Below are 18,007 nucleotides of genomic sequence, written 5' to 3'. Positions count from 1 at the left end.
TTATCCTTCCTAAATTTATGTTTAGTTGCAAAAATTAGTTAATTAATTAAATTCCAAAAAGTAAAATAAACTCGTATAGTATAGGGACTAGGAGCGTCTGCATACCAAGTTTGGTTTATGTACGCTCAGCCGTTTCCGAAATCCAGGCGTTCATCCAGACAGACGGACGGACGGACATGTCTAGATCGATTTCTCTCGTCATGCTGATTCAGAATATATAACTTTATGGGGTCGGGTGCCTGTTACATACTTTGCACAAACCTATTATACCCTTTTTTCCCTACGGATACAGGGTATACTTTGTTCATTTAAATGCCTCTACTGCCCCCCAAATAAACAGCTTCTACAAACTAACCTAAATCACACAATCTATTTCAATAAAGTCAAAGAAAAATCCCTTCCTTTTGTGGTAACGAACTCAAAATTATCAGTAGAAAAAAAAAAAAATGGCAGGGCTTCTAAAAACTGCTATGGCCAGTCAACTTCTGGTCCATCTACAAAGCGGTCCAATGTGTTCCGTAAATGAGGCACAACCGGCCGTAGCGATCGGCCAGTTGCGGAGTTACAGCAAATGCGAAAAGAAGTGTCCCGGCGAGGAGCAGAAGAAGGGCAAGTATCAGATTGTGATGATACGACACGGCGAGTCTGAATGGAATCAGAAGAACCTATTTTGTGGCTGGTTCGATGCTGCTCTCAGCGACAAAGGCAAGCAGGAAGCCTGCGCTGCGGGCAACGCTGTGAAGGATGCTAAAATGAAGTTCGACGTGGCCTTCACTTCGATGCTGACACGTGCCCAGGAGACGTTGCTCGCCGTGCTCGAGGCGAGCGAACATGGAGAGATACCCATACATAAGACCTGGCGCCTCAACGAGCGCCACTACGGTAGTCTGACGGGTCTAAACAAGGCCGAAACGGCCAAGAAGTTCGGGGAGGAGAAGGTGAAAGTTTGGCGACGCAGCTTCGACACGCCCCCACCGCCCATGGAGAAGGACCACAAATACTATGACGCCATTGTGAACGATCCTCGATATTGCGATGGTCCCAAGCCCGAGGAGTTTCCCATGTTCGAGTCCCTCAAGCTGACCATCGAACGCACCCTTCCCTACTGGAATGAAGTCATTGTCAAGCAGATCAAGGAGGGCATGAAGGTGATTGTGGCGGCTCACGGCAACAGTTTGCGCGGCATTGTGAAACATTTGGACCAGATGTCCAATGAGGCCATAATGGGCCTTAATCTACCCACAGGAATTCCCTTTGTCTACGAACTAGATGAGTGTATAAAGCCTGTGGCGCCAATGAGATTTCTGGGCGATCCGGAGACGGTCAAAAAAGCTATGGAGTCGGTGGCGAAACAGGGCAAGGCTAAGTAAGGAGAGTTCTCTACCACGCCGCTAATGATTTATTTTGATTAACTGTTTTAAATAAGAATACTGTGCTGCATAAATAAAAATTCTGCTCTAGATGGAAATTTGTTGAAATGGTTATTAAGCAGTTCGTAACGGACTCAACGAAACATATTTGATGAATAGCACGAAATTAATGTATTTAATCCTATCTGTCTGTTCAGATGTTTGTCTGTATGAACATCGATAAAATTTGATTCATAGGAGCTGGGCTTCCCAAATTTGGCATGTAAGGAGGAGCCAGTTTACTGTAGTCATACTTAGCGTCATTCCTTTATAAAGCTGTCATAGGAACGAAAGGAGCAAAAATCTTAATCTAAAAAAAATCTAAATCTCTCTACAATATAGCTATGAAATATTACATTCATAAGCTTTTTATAATGGCTTTCTTTATACGAAAGTTTTATTCAACCCGATGCCAAATATATTATAGATCGGTGTAAAACATATACCTCAACATTATTGTTGTTCATTACGATCCTGTTTTTATTTGACTAAAGTTTAAACATCTATGGGACCTGGCATAGCTTAATGAGCTAGCAGGAATCCCACAATGTGATTTCCTTCCTTGAGTTGAATAAAGATTTAAAAAAAAAACACATATATAGTTTTTTTAACAATGTCTCTATTTTTCTATTGTTAACGAACATAAATCGGATTAGCTTTTCTTTAGTTTGAATATATGTATAGAAGTTAAATTTTGCAGGCAATTAAATTCAATTATAAGTTTATTTTATTTGAATAGTTTAACGTTAAAGTCAATAGAGTCGAAATTATGGAAGCGATTATTATAACTAATCTATATGTAGATTCTGCATCGAGATTGAATTATATTCTGCCAGAGTCTGAATGTCTGATAATTTAAATTTGTATTGCAAGAGCCTACAATTAGCTGGGTACTACCTCAACCCTGTTGAGCGATATATAGTATGTAGTATTTGTGTGAGTAAGAAGAACGCTGGAACTAATTGCTGATCAATGGCAAAGGTTCTTCCGCCCAACACAGTCGCAACCAAATAAATTGCCGTAAACAGAACAAGAAGGTCAAAATAATATTCCTCAATGCACTTGCATGCCAAACAGAGCTCTGGTGAGTGTAAAACAGTGCCCGAATCAGTGAACGAACGGGCCGCGAATGTCAAGCAGCAAATAAATTTATTTGATTTTAATTGACAATAAAGAGTCAACAAAGACAATGCCAGCCAGCCAGCCAGCCAGCCAGCCAGCCAGACAGCTAGTCAGTCAACAAGAGAATGAAAACGAAAAATATTTAATAATATTTACAGCAATGCTGGCTGCACTGCGAGTACTCGTAATGCACATGTTCTTAAAGAAATCAGAAATCAGAGCCGCAACTCTGCACTCAACCACTGAACCGCTCAACCGCTGAACCACTCACCATTCAACCCGGCCAGGGTGCGTCAATTTTAATTGCGGCCCATGGGCCCGGGTCCAGTTAAATGCGTTCTCCGCTGGTATTTCGAGCGCGACATTCAAATGGGTCGAATTTTAATTTGTTTAAATGAAATACTCATTTAGGTTTTATTGACAAACAAATTGAATTGATTGATTTAAATGAATTTATGTGGTCAGCGACAGTCAGAGTCATCGGCGAACGCGTCTCTAACAAATCCCATCCCGTCGACCAGTCACGAGTTTCGCGTGTTCCGTCACATGTTTTCGCATTATTAGCCAGCTAGAGGTGGAACTGGTCGGCTGGTGATTTCGCCAAACGAGGAAATGCCAGATTCTCCATGGCCTTTTCACAACTGTGAACGCATCAAAGGCGAGCAAGCGTATTGGGAGCGTGCAGGGCGTCAGCATCCTACAAACCTACAAAGTACACTGTGCAACATATTTTACATCCTCATTAAAAAAAAAACTCATCAAATTGTAATTGTTTTAAGAAAAATTACATTGAAAATAGGCTTTAGGCAGTTCGCCTAAGTTGAACTTTTCTTTTAAAAAGTAAAAAGACTTTTAAATAAAAAAGACTTTCTTAAATTATTTTCCCTGCATAAATTATATGTTTAAGTTAGTTTTCTATAAAATGCAGAGCCTTACAAAATTATCAATATATTTTGTTAGTTTATGGAATATATGTAATGTTTCTATTAATGCTCTAATTCGGTTTCAAACATTTTTTTTTATCAACACAAGCTTAGCTGATTATTCAAATTATTATTATCTTAATAAATTTTCTAAAACTATGTTGATTTGAGTTCTGGAACGAAGCAAAAAAGTTCTTAAATTTTTCCCATTCCCAGCCGCGTCTTTCTCTTCTCAGCTGCATTTAAAATAATTAGCAATTGGTAATATATATCCCTAATCCCTAATATAGCTGACTAATTTGATGCTCCTTTTCGAACTGTCTTCTTTACACAGTTATTTAATTCTTATATTTATATTATCTCTAATTCCACACTTATCTGCTAAATCTATAAGCTGTAACTAACTATTTGCAAACCTATAACTAACTATTTGAAAATGTACGATTAACGTCGAGAATAAGCTCGACTTCTTTAAATATTGTATAGTATAGTATGTTCATGACTCTATCCCTTGGATATTTTTGTGCTTTAGGTAGTTAAATAAAAGTCATTAGTATCTAGTTTCGAACTGAATAATTACACATTTTGATTCGGTATCTTCATAAATGTACAAATGAGGGCAGCTGATTGATGAATTCTTTCTTTAATGAACGTACAGATATTCAGATTTATGCTTAAATTACTATTATTTTCTTAATATGATTTATTATGCATTTAATATTGTTTTGATTTAATAAAAGTTGATTCTTTTATCTCAAACCCTTAAGTCTCATTTTACAACACACAAATAAATAAAAATGGGTTATCACGCATCCTCTATGAGGTCTACTTCTCTTAGAAATATAAGATCTTGCAATGGAACTGTACTATATTTTTACGCTTTTCAACACTCCAAGGTGGCACAACACTTCGGAAATGGTTGCGTCACATCTTCTATAATTGTGCAGTTCTGCTTGGCAGCCGCCAAGGGGCATCTGTAAATAATGCAGGAATGTTAATATGTAGATTGATATTGGAACAAACCTCCTAACATCTTTGCATTGATAACCCCCTTTTTAACACAGCTGTACTGTATACACTTGTCCAGTGGCCTATGGGCGCTGCCAATCTTCATAGTTATCCCCTCGTGTACACAACCGCTTGCTGGCAATATATTGGGGCCTGACTTACATGTCACCACCGAAAGGATGCAAAGGAAAACCAGGCAGAATAATATTATAATGGACTTGTTGGCTGCCATTGCTTGGTCGACTTAATATGGCTTTAGTTTCTATGAAATGCTTAAACAATTTCAAAATTTAACACGCAGCCGAATCGAATGGCCAGTTCTAATGAGATTATAGCTCAAAATTTGAGTAGCTTAACATCAAGAGCCTGCCTCAGAGATACTCAATAAAAAGTAATAATAACGCATTCTTAGGTGTAAATAATAATTAAGAAATAATATGTCCTATTTAGGTATTATGTTTTTCAGCTTAAAAACGCTTTGATTTATTACTAAATAAATTTATTAATAAATAAATAAATTTATTAATAAATAAAATTTATTAATAAATTAATTAATTAATAAATATATTATCCAAATAGAAAGACTATTATTTGTCAAATTCAAGAAATTCAATATTAGAAAACTATTTTATATATATAAAAATAATTACAAAATCAGGCATAACAATTCTTTATTAAAAGAAGATTTATATTATATAATTTGCACATTTTAAGTTCTTTGATTTTTAAAATTATGAACTACATATATAATATAAGCCTTATTAGGAGAACTAATTACCAAAAAAAAATAAGTCAATGGAAACTCATCTTCAGCCTCTTCCATATTCTAACAATTAACAACATTTTATTACAATAACTTTTCCAATAGCAGCTTTATGATAAAATACTGAATTTCGTCTTAGTATTGGAATAAGCGATAATATGTTTGGGTCTATACTGAGGCATAAGATTAAACTCCAAAGTTAATACATTATCTTACTTCGTTCCTATGGCAGCTATATCAAATAATCGAGCTATGCATGACTTGTGATAAACTTTGTGTACACACGACTAAGATAGGCCAGCATGATAAGTTCGGTTCCCCTAGCTCTCAACGTTCAATAGTAATCGACGTTCATACAGACGGACAGGCGCACATCAACTCTTTCTTTGTGTTACATACACTTTATCTGCATAGACTTCTTAATACACTCTTTAGTGAAAAGTTTAGGACAACAAATCTATTTTTCAAAATTCAAACTAAGTTTTGTTTGTGCTCTAGCAGAGTGTAAAACGTAATAATAATGCTTAGCTCGAGCCCCACATTATTTGAACTTAATTGCCGTGCAGAGCCCAACGAAAAGCGCCCTGAAAATCTTTTCCACTACACATACGAATGCAGCATAGAAATTGCAGAGACATAAAAATGTTTGCACTTCGTATTTGTCGCACATAAAATCTAATATCGAATTACAAGTGCCGCACGCCTCGTCTCGCCTCGCCATGCCACTTGCCCCAAGCTCCCAACGCCAGCAAACTCGACGCTCCACTCGGAGTGTGCGTGTTGCTCGAAACTTTGTCTGCGCTTGGGTCTGGCTGGCTGGTCGCCGTTGCCTTGGATGTTGCTGTTGCCGATGTTGTTGCTGGTGTTGGTGTTGGTGCTGGTGCTGGTGCCGATGTCGGGCCGACGAACAGCGACCAACGACTGGACTGCCCATAAAGAAACTGAATTGAGTTAAATGCGCGATAAATTGCTTTTTGCATTTATCATGGTCTGGAGCCGCGCCAAGCCAGCTTAGGCCAAACGCCTAGACGACGATGAAGATGCAGCGACTGTGGCGAATATCGAACAAGATTTTTAATTAGTCGCCAAAAAAGCAACAGCAACAACAACAACAATAAAAAGAATAACAAAACTCATAGTCAAGAAATTTATTAGCTGTGGTGCGTTTTTCTGGTACTTTAAGGCCATGTTTTTTTATGCATCGCCAGGCCTTATTTATATCATCATTATCATCAATGATGATAATCATTATCGGCCACTTAGGCCAGATCCTGCTGCAGCACTTTGTTAATGTATGGCAGAAAGCTGGAGACACGTGTATAGACATCGGGTCGACCCTGGGCGCAGGTGGCGCTGCCATAAGACACAATGCCCACAAGTTGGGGCACGGCGCCCATGAGGACCAACGGACCACCGGAATCGCCCTGGTCGGCAGAGAAAATAGATATCAGTTGTGCCGCTTTCACCAGCAATGCTGGCTTCTTCTTTTCACTTACCACACAAGCGCCCTGGCCGCGTGATGCCAGCGCGCAAATCTCATTGGCCGTGACACGAAAGCCTTTCTGCGCGCATTCCCCATTCGAGATGGTGCGATAGTTTAGCGCCTGTAGCTGATCCGGCAGCGTGGCGTTCGCTGCGGTCGGCGTGGTGGAGCCCCAGCCGGTGAGACGAACCGCTACCTTGTTGCCAATGCGATTGGGACCACCCAGTCCAATGGTTCCAATACTCGCCCGATGCAGTCGAAATGCGGGCGAGATCTTCAACACGGCAATGTCGTTGATGATGCGCGGACTCATCGTGTACTGGGGATGGACTTGCTTGGCCGCAATTCTATGCCGCATGCCGCCCGTCTTCCAGTTGAGGGTACCGCCCAGCACACTGATATCCTCGACTCTCATCTTCTCCACACAATGGGCAGCGGTCAGCACGTGTTGGGGACTAACTATGGAGCCGCCACAGAAGTGACGCCAGCGACCACGTCTCTGGACTTGCAGGGATACCTGAAAGGGTACCGTTTCGTTCACCAACTGGCCACCATTGACGCGAATGGGCTCGTTATCCGACCACTCCAGATCCGTCTTCAGCTCCAGATCAACTGGAAATGCCAGTGCATTATAATTTGTCAGCAGTAGAAGAATCGGCAGAAGGCTTGTAATTTTTCTTGACATTGCGACTGATTTCTGCATTTACAGATGCTGCTGCTGTTGATGGCTTGTGGCAATCTCTTTTATATCTTTCAATGCATATACTATATAGACAAGATTCCATTGCGTATCTTAAGCAAATAACCCAAGAGTGTAACGTCAGTTATTTGCTTAACCTTGCTGCAACCAACTGATCTTCAATTTGTACATTGTCTGTGTACGAATATATTTAAAATTCGGGCCAAGATCAAATTTGTTCGAGTCTTAAGAGAGCTAGCAAAGAGATATTTTAATCTTCTCTACTCGTCAATAATTTAAATGAAAGAAAGTCGAGCATGCAACATTTTTAGATTGTTTTTGTCATGCTTGGAAGCTGAGAAAGCAAACTCAATGGATCAGAAACAACTTAAGCGATTTTACTTGTATAATACCTATATACTCAATGGATCAGAAACAACTTAAGAGATCTTATTACACCTATACCACTAATTGTTGCCTATTAACTAATTTTTTAAAGAAACAAAGATAAATCTTTGGTTATAATTCAAGAAGTTTTTAGATTACTTTAAAATATAAACTAGAGAGAATTTCAGCTCTTTAAAGAAACAAAGATAAGTCTTTAGTTATTATTCAAGTAGTTTTTAGATTAGTTTAATATATAAACTAGTGAAGCTCTTGACAGAGTCGGAAGTTTGCATATATAAAAAATCTTTATATTAATTATTAATTTAATTTAATTTAAGAAAGATAAAAACACAGCATTTGGAAATTATACTTTTTATTTTGGTTAAGATCATATGAATGTCATATGATAAAGAATATATCATTTGTGACTATCTCCAGTTAGACTTGGAGTGAAAACTGGCAATCCTTAGGGATATGAAAGGTACATAGTTATAACTAATTTGGATTTACAGAGTTGTATGCCACAGATTTCGACGACCGCCGACTCTTGTAGCAGGAAGATCTAGGCGAGCTAGATAGACTATCCAGGTCGGGCTGGACTTCCCTGTCTACCTTAAATATTCATACTTGGTCCTTGTCCTTGGTATTCTGTCCTTGTTTATGCCTCTTGCTGCAAATTATTGGAGTTAAGGCCAATAGAAGCCCAAAGAGCCTACAAATCCGCCAATCTAGCATTTCATTTCAGTCATTAGTATAAAGGCTATAAAAAGTAATGTATATAATTTAAAAATTAATTTAATTTAATTTGACTTGCTTTGCTGACAATTAATATCTATTTATATGTATAATTTAATGCAATGCATCTATTAATAAGTACTTTTTAGTTATTCAAATTTGATTGCAATTATTTAATCTAAAATAAAAATAAGTAGGTCTGAGATTCAAAAAAAATTTTTTTTCTTATTAAAATTAGTTTTTAATTAATTCGAAGTGTAAATTAGAAATTATTGTAATTTGATTAGATTTCTCCTTCTTGGGCTTTTCTAGCTTAGAAGATGCTTTTTATAATTTTTATATATTCACCTCCTATTTATATCGACTGTCAATGTTTGTTGACATAAACAAATAATTAAATTAATAAATATATAGCGACTGTCTGCTTGCATTAATTGGCATGGCAGCAAGGGCATAAGTCTTGACATTTTACCAATCTGTGTCTCCTTTAGCTACTGGTTTCTTGCACTTAGCTATTGGCTTACTTCTGTAGCTTGCCATGCGATCAACAGATATACAGACAGACAGACAGACAGACAGACAGATGGACGGATATACTTAGTTAGTGGTGGGACAAGTTTTTGTCGCCCGCTGTTTGTTGCACATGCACGAAAAAAAATCATAAGCCAGTCAACCCAAACAGATCATATTCTCGAGCAGCGGGCTTGACAGAAGCGCCTACCTGTTGTCATCAATTAGGTAACAAGCTCACGCGACCGATAAATATTGCCACGGCAACACGTTTCGTATCTGTATCTGCATGTGGGTAACCATGGAGTGCACTGCCGAGATCTCTTATCGGAATTGCAAATAAAAATCTGTTGAATTTTCTTGCCGCACCCACCGCCCGCTTCCACCAAATTCCTGGGACCGATCCAACTCTGGAGGCATAATTTATATGTGCTGCGAGTGTATGTCTGTGTGTGTGTGTGTGTGTGTGTGTGTGTGTGTGTGTGGATTTGGAGCACGCACCTTGCAAATTAAGTATAGTATTGAAATAAACGAGCAATTTACTGATTATGCAAAACATGCAATTAATTTTCAAGCTGATTTTTGTTTCAAATGTTCAGCTCTCCTACTTCAGACACACTATCTTGTAGTTCCCCATGTCGCACTGACTGTAAGAAACAAGTGCAAAATTAATTGCCACTCACTGCGAGTGGAAAATTTATGGAGAGTGTTTCTGGAATTGTCCCAAACATATATTTTTTTTTTCAGAGTATAAGAAGCTACAAGTACTATAGCACGTATATAAATCCAGTTAATTTGTAGAACAGACAACGCGTGTAAAAGTTAAAAGAGGCAGCTACGACTACAAACAGGTACATACTCGTACTACATAATGAAAAGTAAAGGCTGCTTTGAAATTATAGTACCTTTGCTGCAACAAAATGTTGATTAGCTGCCTAAAGATGAAAGCGTTTGCCATTTTGAATAGCAACAAATGAAATAATAATCGATAAAGAAAAGGGGTTTAGCTTGAATCTTTAAAATGTACAAGTATATTAACATAAAATCATGAAACATGCGACAAAATGTGTCAATTTCCTCCTCTCGACAAACTCTCCTAAATACATGCCTTCAACGTCGTGGTAATTTAATAACCACCAAAAGACTGGACAACACCAACAGTAACCGCCCAAGACGCCTCTTCCACAGCCCCACCACTAAGAAAGTCGCATCTGGCCAATCACCAGTTCGATGGACAATTCGCCGAGAAATAAATCCAAGAGCGGCTCCACCTCGATGACGTCCATAGGCATTTCAAAACGGACAAGAATCGGACAATGTAACGTGAGAAGTCTAAAGGAACCATCCAGGCTAGCACAAATTGAAGGAGAAATGGACCTGGCGACGGACCATCCTTCAGGAATTATCCCATAAGAACATCACATGGGACACAGCTACATAGACGGCCAGAAATAGAGTTAGATGGAAAGAACTTGTAGAAGCCCTTAGAAGCCCAAGTGGAGTAAATAGGAATAAAAAATAATAATAATAAAATAGCCACTCAGAGCGAGCCTCAGGTCCTGAAAACAATGTCAACTAACTATAGAATCTCCACGCCGAGATCAGATAAGAAAGAAACTCCAAGCTATTGATGGAATAATAAAATAAACAGACGGACAGATTAATGGATCAATGGTCTGGAAAAAGAACCAGTGGATAGAACTTAAAGATATACTCGTATTTAATTCTTTCTGTGCTGCAACCAGAAGGGACAGTGATAAAAGATCAGGTTCTTTAATTGTAAAGAAGTTTTTGCTTCATCTGTGAGGCATAAATACAACATTCTACAATAAGTCTAAGCCAATGCTTAGACTGAGTTTTAATATTATTGTAGAATGTTGTATTTATGCCTCACAGATGAAGCAGTCTTCAACTGCCTAGAACGAGAATATATAGTAAATTCCGGGCTCCTGTTAATTCTTTGCAATATGTTGGTGAAGGTTTTTCTTACATTTGTGTAGCAATTTATTTGAACTATTTATTAAGAATAATATCTATTAGTATCCTTTCCTTTTATGACAGCTTGGTAAGGGATTTCATCGCTTGGTTATTGGTTTTCCCTTCAACTTCTACAGATTTGTGTTATTCCAGGGTACAAGGCACTTTTTGTTTTAATTTTGTTTTGGAATGTTGTATTTATGCTTCACAGATGAAGCAGTCTTCAACGAGATTATAAATTCCGGGCTCCTGCTAATTCTTTGCAATATCTTGTCAGTTTGTTGGTGAAGGCTTTTCTTACATTTGTGTAGCAATTCATTTGAACAATTGATCCAGAATAATATCTATTAGTATCCTTTTGTTTTATGATTGCTATTTATTTATTTTATTGCTATTATTTATCAAGTATAATATCTATTAGTATTCTTTCGTTTTATGATTGCTCCCCTATACAATTAAAGTAATAGGAGCTGGCGGATTTCATCGCTTCGTTATTGGTATTCCCTTCAACTTCTACAGATTTGTGTTATTCTAGGTTATAAGGTACTCTTTCACTTTCTCATGATGAAAGGATTGTAGAGCAGCAAATGAAAGTTTATTCTTTTAAATGATATTGTTAGCTACAACATATTTTCTATTGCAAGGGATTTATGGACATGGCTGACTATTGGTCTGATCTGATCTGACAAAGCTCTAGTTACGATATAATCACTTGGCTGTGTGTTTATTATTTAGTTCTTTACCTCGAGTACTTGTCAACTTAATTGCTGATGGAGGGAACATTTATTAAAACGTGGCATGTTATACTACTTCCTATTGGAAATACGCAGTACGTTGAGCGTAGAACATAAATCTGTAGTACATAAAAGCTAAGACAATCAAATATACAGACGTACACATGTACCAGCTACCGTATAAGGGACCACAAGTGAAACCTCAAATACAAATACAAATACGAGAACATAAAACAAGCGACTGTGCTTTAAGAGTCGGCAAATAAATCACATTGAAGACTTGCCGGCCGCCAGAAAGAGAGTCCGGAATGAAGAATGAAGTCAAAACCCACAAAGACAAAGCGGCGGCGGCACTCGCACAGGCAATAAAAATTGCAGTGAAAATGTCTACAGAGCTGGTCATCTTTGCCATCCGCCGCTTGACCGGCCACACGGACATACAGACATGCGGACATACGGCCACACGCACAATTCCCAAGAAGTCCAGCAATGCCGAGAATGAGCGAGCAATCAAGCAAAATGTCATAATAATGATGGCGTCTCAGACGAGCCCCTTCGGCCGGCTTGACAGGATGCTTATCTTGTTAACACCGATGCGCTTGCCCGGCTTCGAGTCCAATAAAAATTTGCCGCTTAAAATGAACATCAGCAAAAAAAAAAAAAAAAAAAAAAAAAAACAAAGGCCAGACAATGACTTTGCAGTTGTTGCTGATGAAATGATTAAAATGCATTTTATTAGCCAGAATTTCGCTACAAATGGACATGACAAGAGTGGACTTAAGCTAACGAATATTGAAGACGCTGTTTAACTAAATTTAATTTTAAAACATGCTCGCAAACATGCAGGGATATGAAAATGTTTGCTTGAGGAGAACTTAATCCTTCTCTGCCCTTGAAAAGGTCCCCACTCTTAAGTATGCTGGCATTCAAAGTTTCCCCCACCGGCTTGAAGATTTTGCTTCTTCTTTTTCTGCCTTACTTTTCTTAGATATCTTAAGTAGAATTAAGTTTTCTCCTCTACTATTTTTTTTTTTTTTTTGGTGGTGTAGGCCTATAATGTCTCTGACAACATATGGCTGCGAATCGGCTCATAGCTGGCCAAATGGAAAACGCATTAATAGACATATTTCTTTCTTTTTTTCAAGTTTAAATTATAACTTAATATTAGTAAACTGTATTGACAGCATTATTTGTTGATATATTAAAAATCTAAATAAATATTAAATAAATAAATAAGAGTCATTGAGAATTATTGGGTATTGTGAGAAACTTATATTATAGGAAAACGGCATTGCTAGCAAAGAACGCTTCAAAAAAAAAAATGCGAGAAGAACTCAAACACAAAACTGGTTGATAAAAATATTCCAAGTAATTATATATTAAGAACTTGTGTTAATTAAATAAGCGCTTACCCACAGAATATAAATATAAATACATATGTTTTTTACGACGTATTTTTATTCTTAATTACATTTGTAATTATATCCGTACTTTTTAAGATCCATACATAAATTCATAATAATATCCATACTTAATTCAATTGGTTTCCCATTGCTCTCAGTCGAGGGTTGTATTCTTTCTATTATATGTATATTATATGATTAAAAAATCTACTTCTGATTTTGTTGGTCCGTTCAATTCTAAATTTAACAGTCAGTTTAATTTAAGTTTGTTTGCTCTTTAATATTAACAATTTATTGGTCATTTCATTCATATGTATAAAGAGCTGAGCTATCTATACCATTCCAACACACTCGGCCGACTTTAAGGGGGCCTTACAAATAAAATTTGGTGTTCTCCAGGTGCACGGAACATCGCCCAAGCCATATTTACTTTCTTGGTCATGCCGGAAATCTGTACAATACTCATCGCCAGATAAATTATTTGGTTCGCCCTTATTGAAAAACTGCTTCTTAACGCGTTTGTGAGTACTTTGCCAAAAGAACTTGTCTTGTTGCGCTAAACAGTTGGCGGATGCCCAATAAGTACATTCAATTGAATTTGTGTTACAGCCCTCAGCTATTATATAATCACTGAGTGTGTTCATTTCCTCCAAGGAGTCGAAGGAAAGCAGACGTGCACCCCGTCTGTTGCACAACATGTCGGCCTTAAACCAATTCGCCTAATCAAATTTCAATATTTCTATAATTATTAACGTCAAATTTATACGATTTATGCTTACCTTATCCTCTGGATCCTTTCGGAACCAATAACAATTCGAATTGATTAGAGTAAAGCCCTCCGGACACTCTAGAAAACGAAAAAACCCATAAAAGTTTGTAAAAAGCAAATAATAAACTTATTAAGTTGAGGATCACTATAATCTCTTAATCTCATCATCTTTTCCATAAACCTACCGGCAGCACGTTCTTCAATAAGAAGTAAACAGCATAAGACCAAAAATATAACTTTCATAGCTACGCCAACACTGTATCTGAAGATCTGACTATAATAAATCATGAAATTCTTGTCTCCATAATGTAATGACATTTTCAACCTCAAATATTGGCATAGCCGTAACGTATTAACTGACTTAAATGGTAAAGTGAAACTAATTTAAGTGGAGATTGGACAGTTTTTCATAAATGCTTGAAGGGCATGGAGATATCATCACCGGCGCATATTCGCCGGCACTTTGCTGTTTTACTATTTATGTCAGAAACTAGCCTTAATCGTTTCCAGTCCATTAAAATAAATCCTCTGCCATAACAACAATCATTTTTGGAAGTATATGGTTAGCCAGGAGTGTTTAACTTAAGCCTGCAAAGCGCTTAACCGACACATGAATAAGATTTACAAATAAATTTCAGTAACAATTTTCTTAAACGAATTTTCAAAAGTTTATCTTAAAAATGTCTTTTATAAATTCCTTCATCTAATTGGACCTTTTATTAAATGTCCTTCTTCAACTATTCAAGCAAAGTTTTATTCCTTGGTATTTACAGGGAAAGAATTTAAATCCTTTTTTCGAATTGTTTGAAACGAATTTTCAAAAGTTTATCTAAACAATGGGATGAAAATTTGAACAGCCTATATTTGGAATGGTAGGTATATAATTAAAGATACAGTATATAGTTAAAGATACAGGACTCATGTCTACTGTCGATGATCGGAGTTTCGAATTGACGTTTTCGGTTTCTCTCGGTATTAAAAGTTTATCTTTTCTTTAGTGAATTACTAAATAAATTCGCATATTCTACACACAAATATTTCTAATGGATTGTTTTTCTTTTCAATGGTTTTCTTAGATTTTAAGAAATTGTGCCTTTCAGCCTGAAATGAACAGCAAAATACAATAGTATCTCTACTTCTTATTGATAACGTGTATATTATATTTTCACTCAAAACATTTTCAAAATAATGAGAAGAGTTCACTGCATAACTATAGTACATGGTTTCTTACATTTCTTTAATCTATTTGGGGCTTTTATTAAATGTGATTGCTTTTTAAGACGTCCTTATTCATTTATTTCAAGCGAAATTTTATTCCTTTTAAATCCTTTCTTAGAATCATGGTCGTAGAGACTATTGTTGGAAAATATTTCAGAACTCTGTTATGTAAGATATTTGACGTGAAAATCAAATAAACTTTTTGCTTATATTTCTGAACTTATAATCTGAAATTCCAATAGCGAGTCGACTTCAATTTAGAAAACAAAAAAAGTAAGAAATTCGGATTACGAATCGAATGTAAGAATAATCTAAGACACAATCGCGATATCAAATATATTTAAGAGTATTTCTTGTAAAGTATTTTAAATGCCATTTTTCCACATCTAATATATTTTGTAAGAACATCATTTAATTTACTTATTATTTTTTTATTATTTGTTATTAAACGTAATATATCCTTTAATAATTCATCAAAGAAAAATCGATATATGTATTATAAATTAGAGAACAGCTTCCTTGGCATACGTTGTAACTGGCTGTAATGAAAATATTTTTTGATTAAACGCATCATCCCCAATAATATGAGTATCTAATGAGCTTACAGCAGGATTAACATATCAACTGAAAGGTTGATGAGCGCACGAGTTGATATATGCATATGCAAATGATGTGCGAAGCCTAAAAATACGCCCAACTACTGATAAGTCAGTCTGTCCTGTTCTGCTGCTCGCACCTCGACGGGGTGGTCCAATTAACAAAAGCGAGGCATAAACTGACACGACAGGCGCCAACAGCCAACAGGCAACAGGCAACAACACGAGTGTCTGAGGCAGCGACAGACGGACAGACAGACAGACAGACAGACGGAGTGGAATATGCACATCCTGTGCTTCGCCTTAATAATAAAGCCATTTCAGGTTCAAATCGGTTCAGGTCGTAAACGCAGAGCGAACGCAGACCGCAGCCAACAATTAACACAGTAGTCCAAAGATCGAGACCCCACCAGGCAGCAAAACAAAATCCAAAAGGTGTGCATAATTAATTTGAGTCTGCAAGCCGCTCGACCGCCTGTCCGCCCGTCCGCCCGCCGATCACCACATCAAACTAAAATATTTGCTAGTTCTCGCAAGTTGGGCGAAGTTTTTGTACTCTATACGGGCCCCAACACACCACAGTTTTCCAACTCATAACAAGCTTTACAGGTACTGTAATCATTATAAGTGTTATTGAATAAAAATACAAAAGATTGATTATTTCTTAATTTAATTAAATTTTTAAAATTAAAATTATATATCATGGTTATTTCTCAATGTTACAAACTCTTAAAGTCTCAAAAAACAAAATAATCATTATTTGCGGTCTCTGGGAATAAATATTTTAAGACGAGATACAAAATGTTCTTCAAACATCGAAAGAAACAACCAATTTTAAGTTAATGAACGCAGTGATTGTTTCTTTGCTAGTTGTTTGTTATATATATGACTATAATTCAAGTACATATTATCAAACTATATATAATACACTCAAACTACAACTTCATGTTGATAAGAAACATGTCCCCGCCAAGTTTGGTGTCTGCAGCTTATATGGCTTACACTTTAACGAGGTTCATACAGACAGACGGTCGATCCGACAGACGAACATGGCGAAATCAAGAATTTGTGTCATTTTCGTTCTTTCAGGCTTTCTAGTATGACCTTTCAGACATCAGAAACAGGATATAAGAACTAATTAAATAACAAACGCAATTACTTCTTTTGGCTCATAAATGTTTTTAGTGTAACGAGAGATTTTGCACCGATCTTCCCTATGTCAGCTAGATAACATAATTCAACCAAGTATTAAAAGTTGCTCATAAACTTTACCAGCATATGGATTAATTCGCTAACCCAGTCAAGGCATAAACATTAACTAGGTTCATACAGGAAGACAGATGAATGGACAAATGAATTTGCCTACATCGATACGACTCCTTATCCTGATCATACTCCTTAGATATATGAGCCTACGGAGGCTCCTTCTGCCCTTTACATATATAACGAACTTCTTGGCAAGACTTTTGAATCATAGAGTAGAGGGTATAAAAAAAAAGAGACATATAAGCCCAGTCTCGAAATGATTCATTAGCCTGAACGCAATCAGGCCGGAACTGACACATACAAGTACAACGCCATCGCCATCGCCCTGGTCGGGAAATAGACCAGATAACTGACCGACCAGACGACGTCAAGTCAACTGCAACTGCATCGGCAACGGAACGGCAACGGCAGCTGATTTGCATCGAACATGTGAGCTGGCCAGATACGGGCAGGGCCCAGACAGGCAGGATGAGTGCAGGCCGCATACCGAGGTGTTGATTGCCAGCAGCAAGCCTCCTGTCTGCCGTCTGCTGTCTGCCGTCTGCTGTCTGCGTGTCTGCCCGGCTTCCAAGGTGCCAGGTCTGTCTTCTGTCTCCGTGTGCTCCAGCAATGAATTAAAAGAAATGCCTGCTGCCCAACTAGCTGGCAACTGAGTCATTCGGGCCGCCGGGAGCGTTCGTTGTTTTAATCGGAATATTTAAATGATACGTTGATTAAAACCGCACAACTGCATTGCACTGCCTCGGGACTACCATGGAGAGTCTCTTCTTGTGCCACTTGTGAGTCCGACTCGCTCGTGTCGCTTCAATTGAGCGCGTAGGCGTCATTCCCAGGAATTGACAGTTGCAGTCATCTGTCTGTCTGTCTGTCTGTTTGTCTGATCATCAGTCGGTCTACCTGTGAGCATGTGTGAAAAGAATAAAAAATAAAAAAACAAAGCACCACCCAAAAGCAATCAAGGTTCGTCTTCTAAAAGGAATCGCAACGGACTATTTATACACATCCCATCTGAAAATATAAATTTA

At 37.4% G+C, this 18,007-nt stretch overlaps 4 protein-coding genes across 4 annotated transcripts; 1 reads left to right on the top strand and 3 right to left on the bottom strand.

Annotated features, from left to right (window-relative positions):
- The first annotated feature begins 395 nt into the window (after positions 1 to 395).
- Positions 396 to 1,468, top strand: LOC115623706 (phosphoglycerate mutase 2). Its single transcript, XM_030518184.1, has one exon. The coding sequence runs from the start codon at positions 447 to 449 to the stop codon at positions 1,368 to 1,370; it is 924 nt and encodes a 307-aa protein (XP_030374044.1). The 5' UTR covers positions 396 to 446; the 3' UTR covers positions 1,371 to 1,468.
- A 2,613-nt stretch (positions 1,469 to 4,081) lies between these two features.
- LOC115624274 lies at positions 4,082 to 4,690 on the bottom strand. Its single transcript, XM_030518900.1, has 2 exons — positions 4,486 to 4,690; positions 4,082 to 4,428 (listed from the first exon to the last, which is right to left on the bottom strand). Exons 1-2 carry the CDS (start codon positions 4,566 to 4,568, stop codon positions 4,338 to 4,340), a joined length of 174 nt encoding a protein of 57 aa, XP_030374760.1. The 5' UTR covers positions 4,569 to 4,690; the 3' UTR covers positions 4,082 to 4,337.
- Positions 4,691 to 6,484: 1,794 nt separating this feature from the next.
- Positions 6,485 to 7,393, bottom strand: LOC115623911 (chymotrypsin-1). Its single transcript, XM_030518466.1, has 2 exons — positions 6,722 to 7,393; positions 6,485 to 6,649 (listed from the first exon to the last, which is right to left on the bottom strand). The coding sequence occupies exons 1-2, from the start codon at positions 7,391 to 7,393 to the stop codon at positions 6,485 to 6,487; spliced, it is 837 nt and encodes a 278-aa protein (XP_030374326.1).
- Positions 7,394 to 13,392: 5,999 nt separating this feature from the next.
- Positions 13,393 to 14,148, bottom strand: LOC115624231 (C-type lectin 37Db-like). Its single transcript, XM_030518847.1, has 3 exons — positions 14,088 to 14,148; positions 13,913 to 13,980; positions 13,393 to 13,852 (listed from the first exon to the last, which is right to left on the bottom strand). The coding sequence occupies exons 1-3, from the start codon at positions 14,143 to 14,145 to the stop codon at positions 13,466 to 13,468; spliced, it is 513 nt and encodes a 170-aa protein (XP_030374707.1). The 5' UTR covers positions 14,146 to 14,148; the 3' UTR covers positions 13,393 to 13,465.
- Between the last annotated feature and the right edge of the window lie 3,859 nt (positions 14,149 to 18,007).

This window comes from Scaptodrosophila lebanonensis, unplaced genomic scaffold, assembly GCF_003285725.1.
Source record: "Scaptodrosophila lebanonensis strain 11010-0011.00,11010-0021.00 unplaced genomic scaffold, SlebRS2 tig00000053-arrow-pilon, whole genome shotgun sequence".
Taxonomy (NCBI): domain Eukaryota; kingdom Metazoa; phylum Arthropoda; class Insecta; order Diptera; family Drosophilidae; genus Scaptodrosophila; species Scaptodrosophila lebanonensis.
The sequence above is the reverse complement of the archived record's forward strand: the minus strand, read 5'-3'. Positions and strand labels throughout refer to the sequence as shown.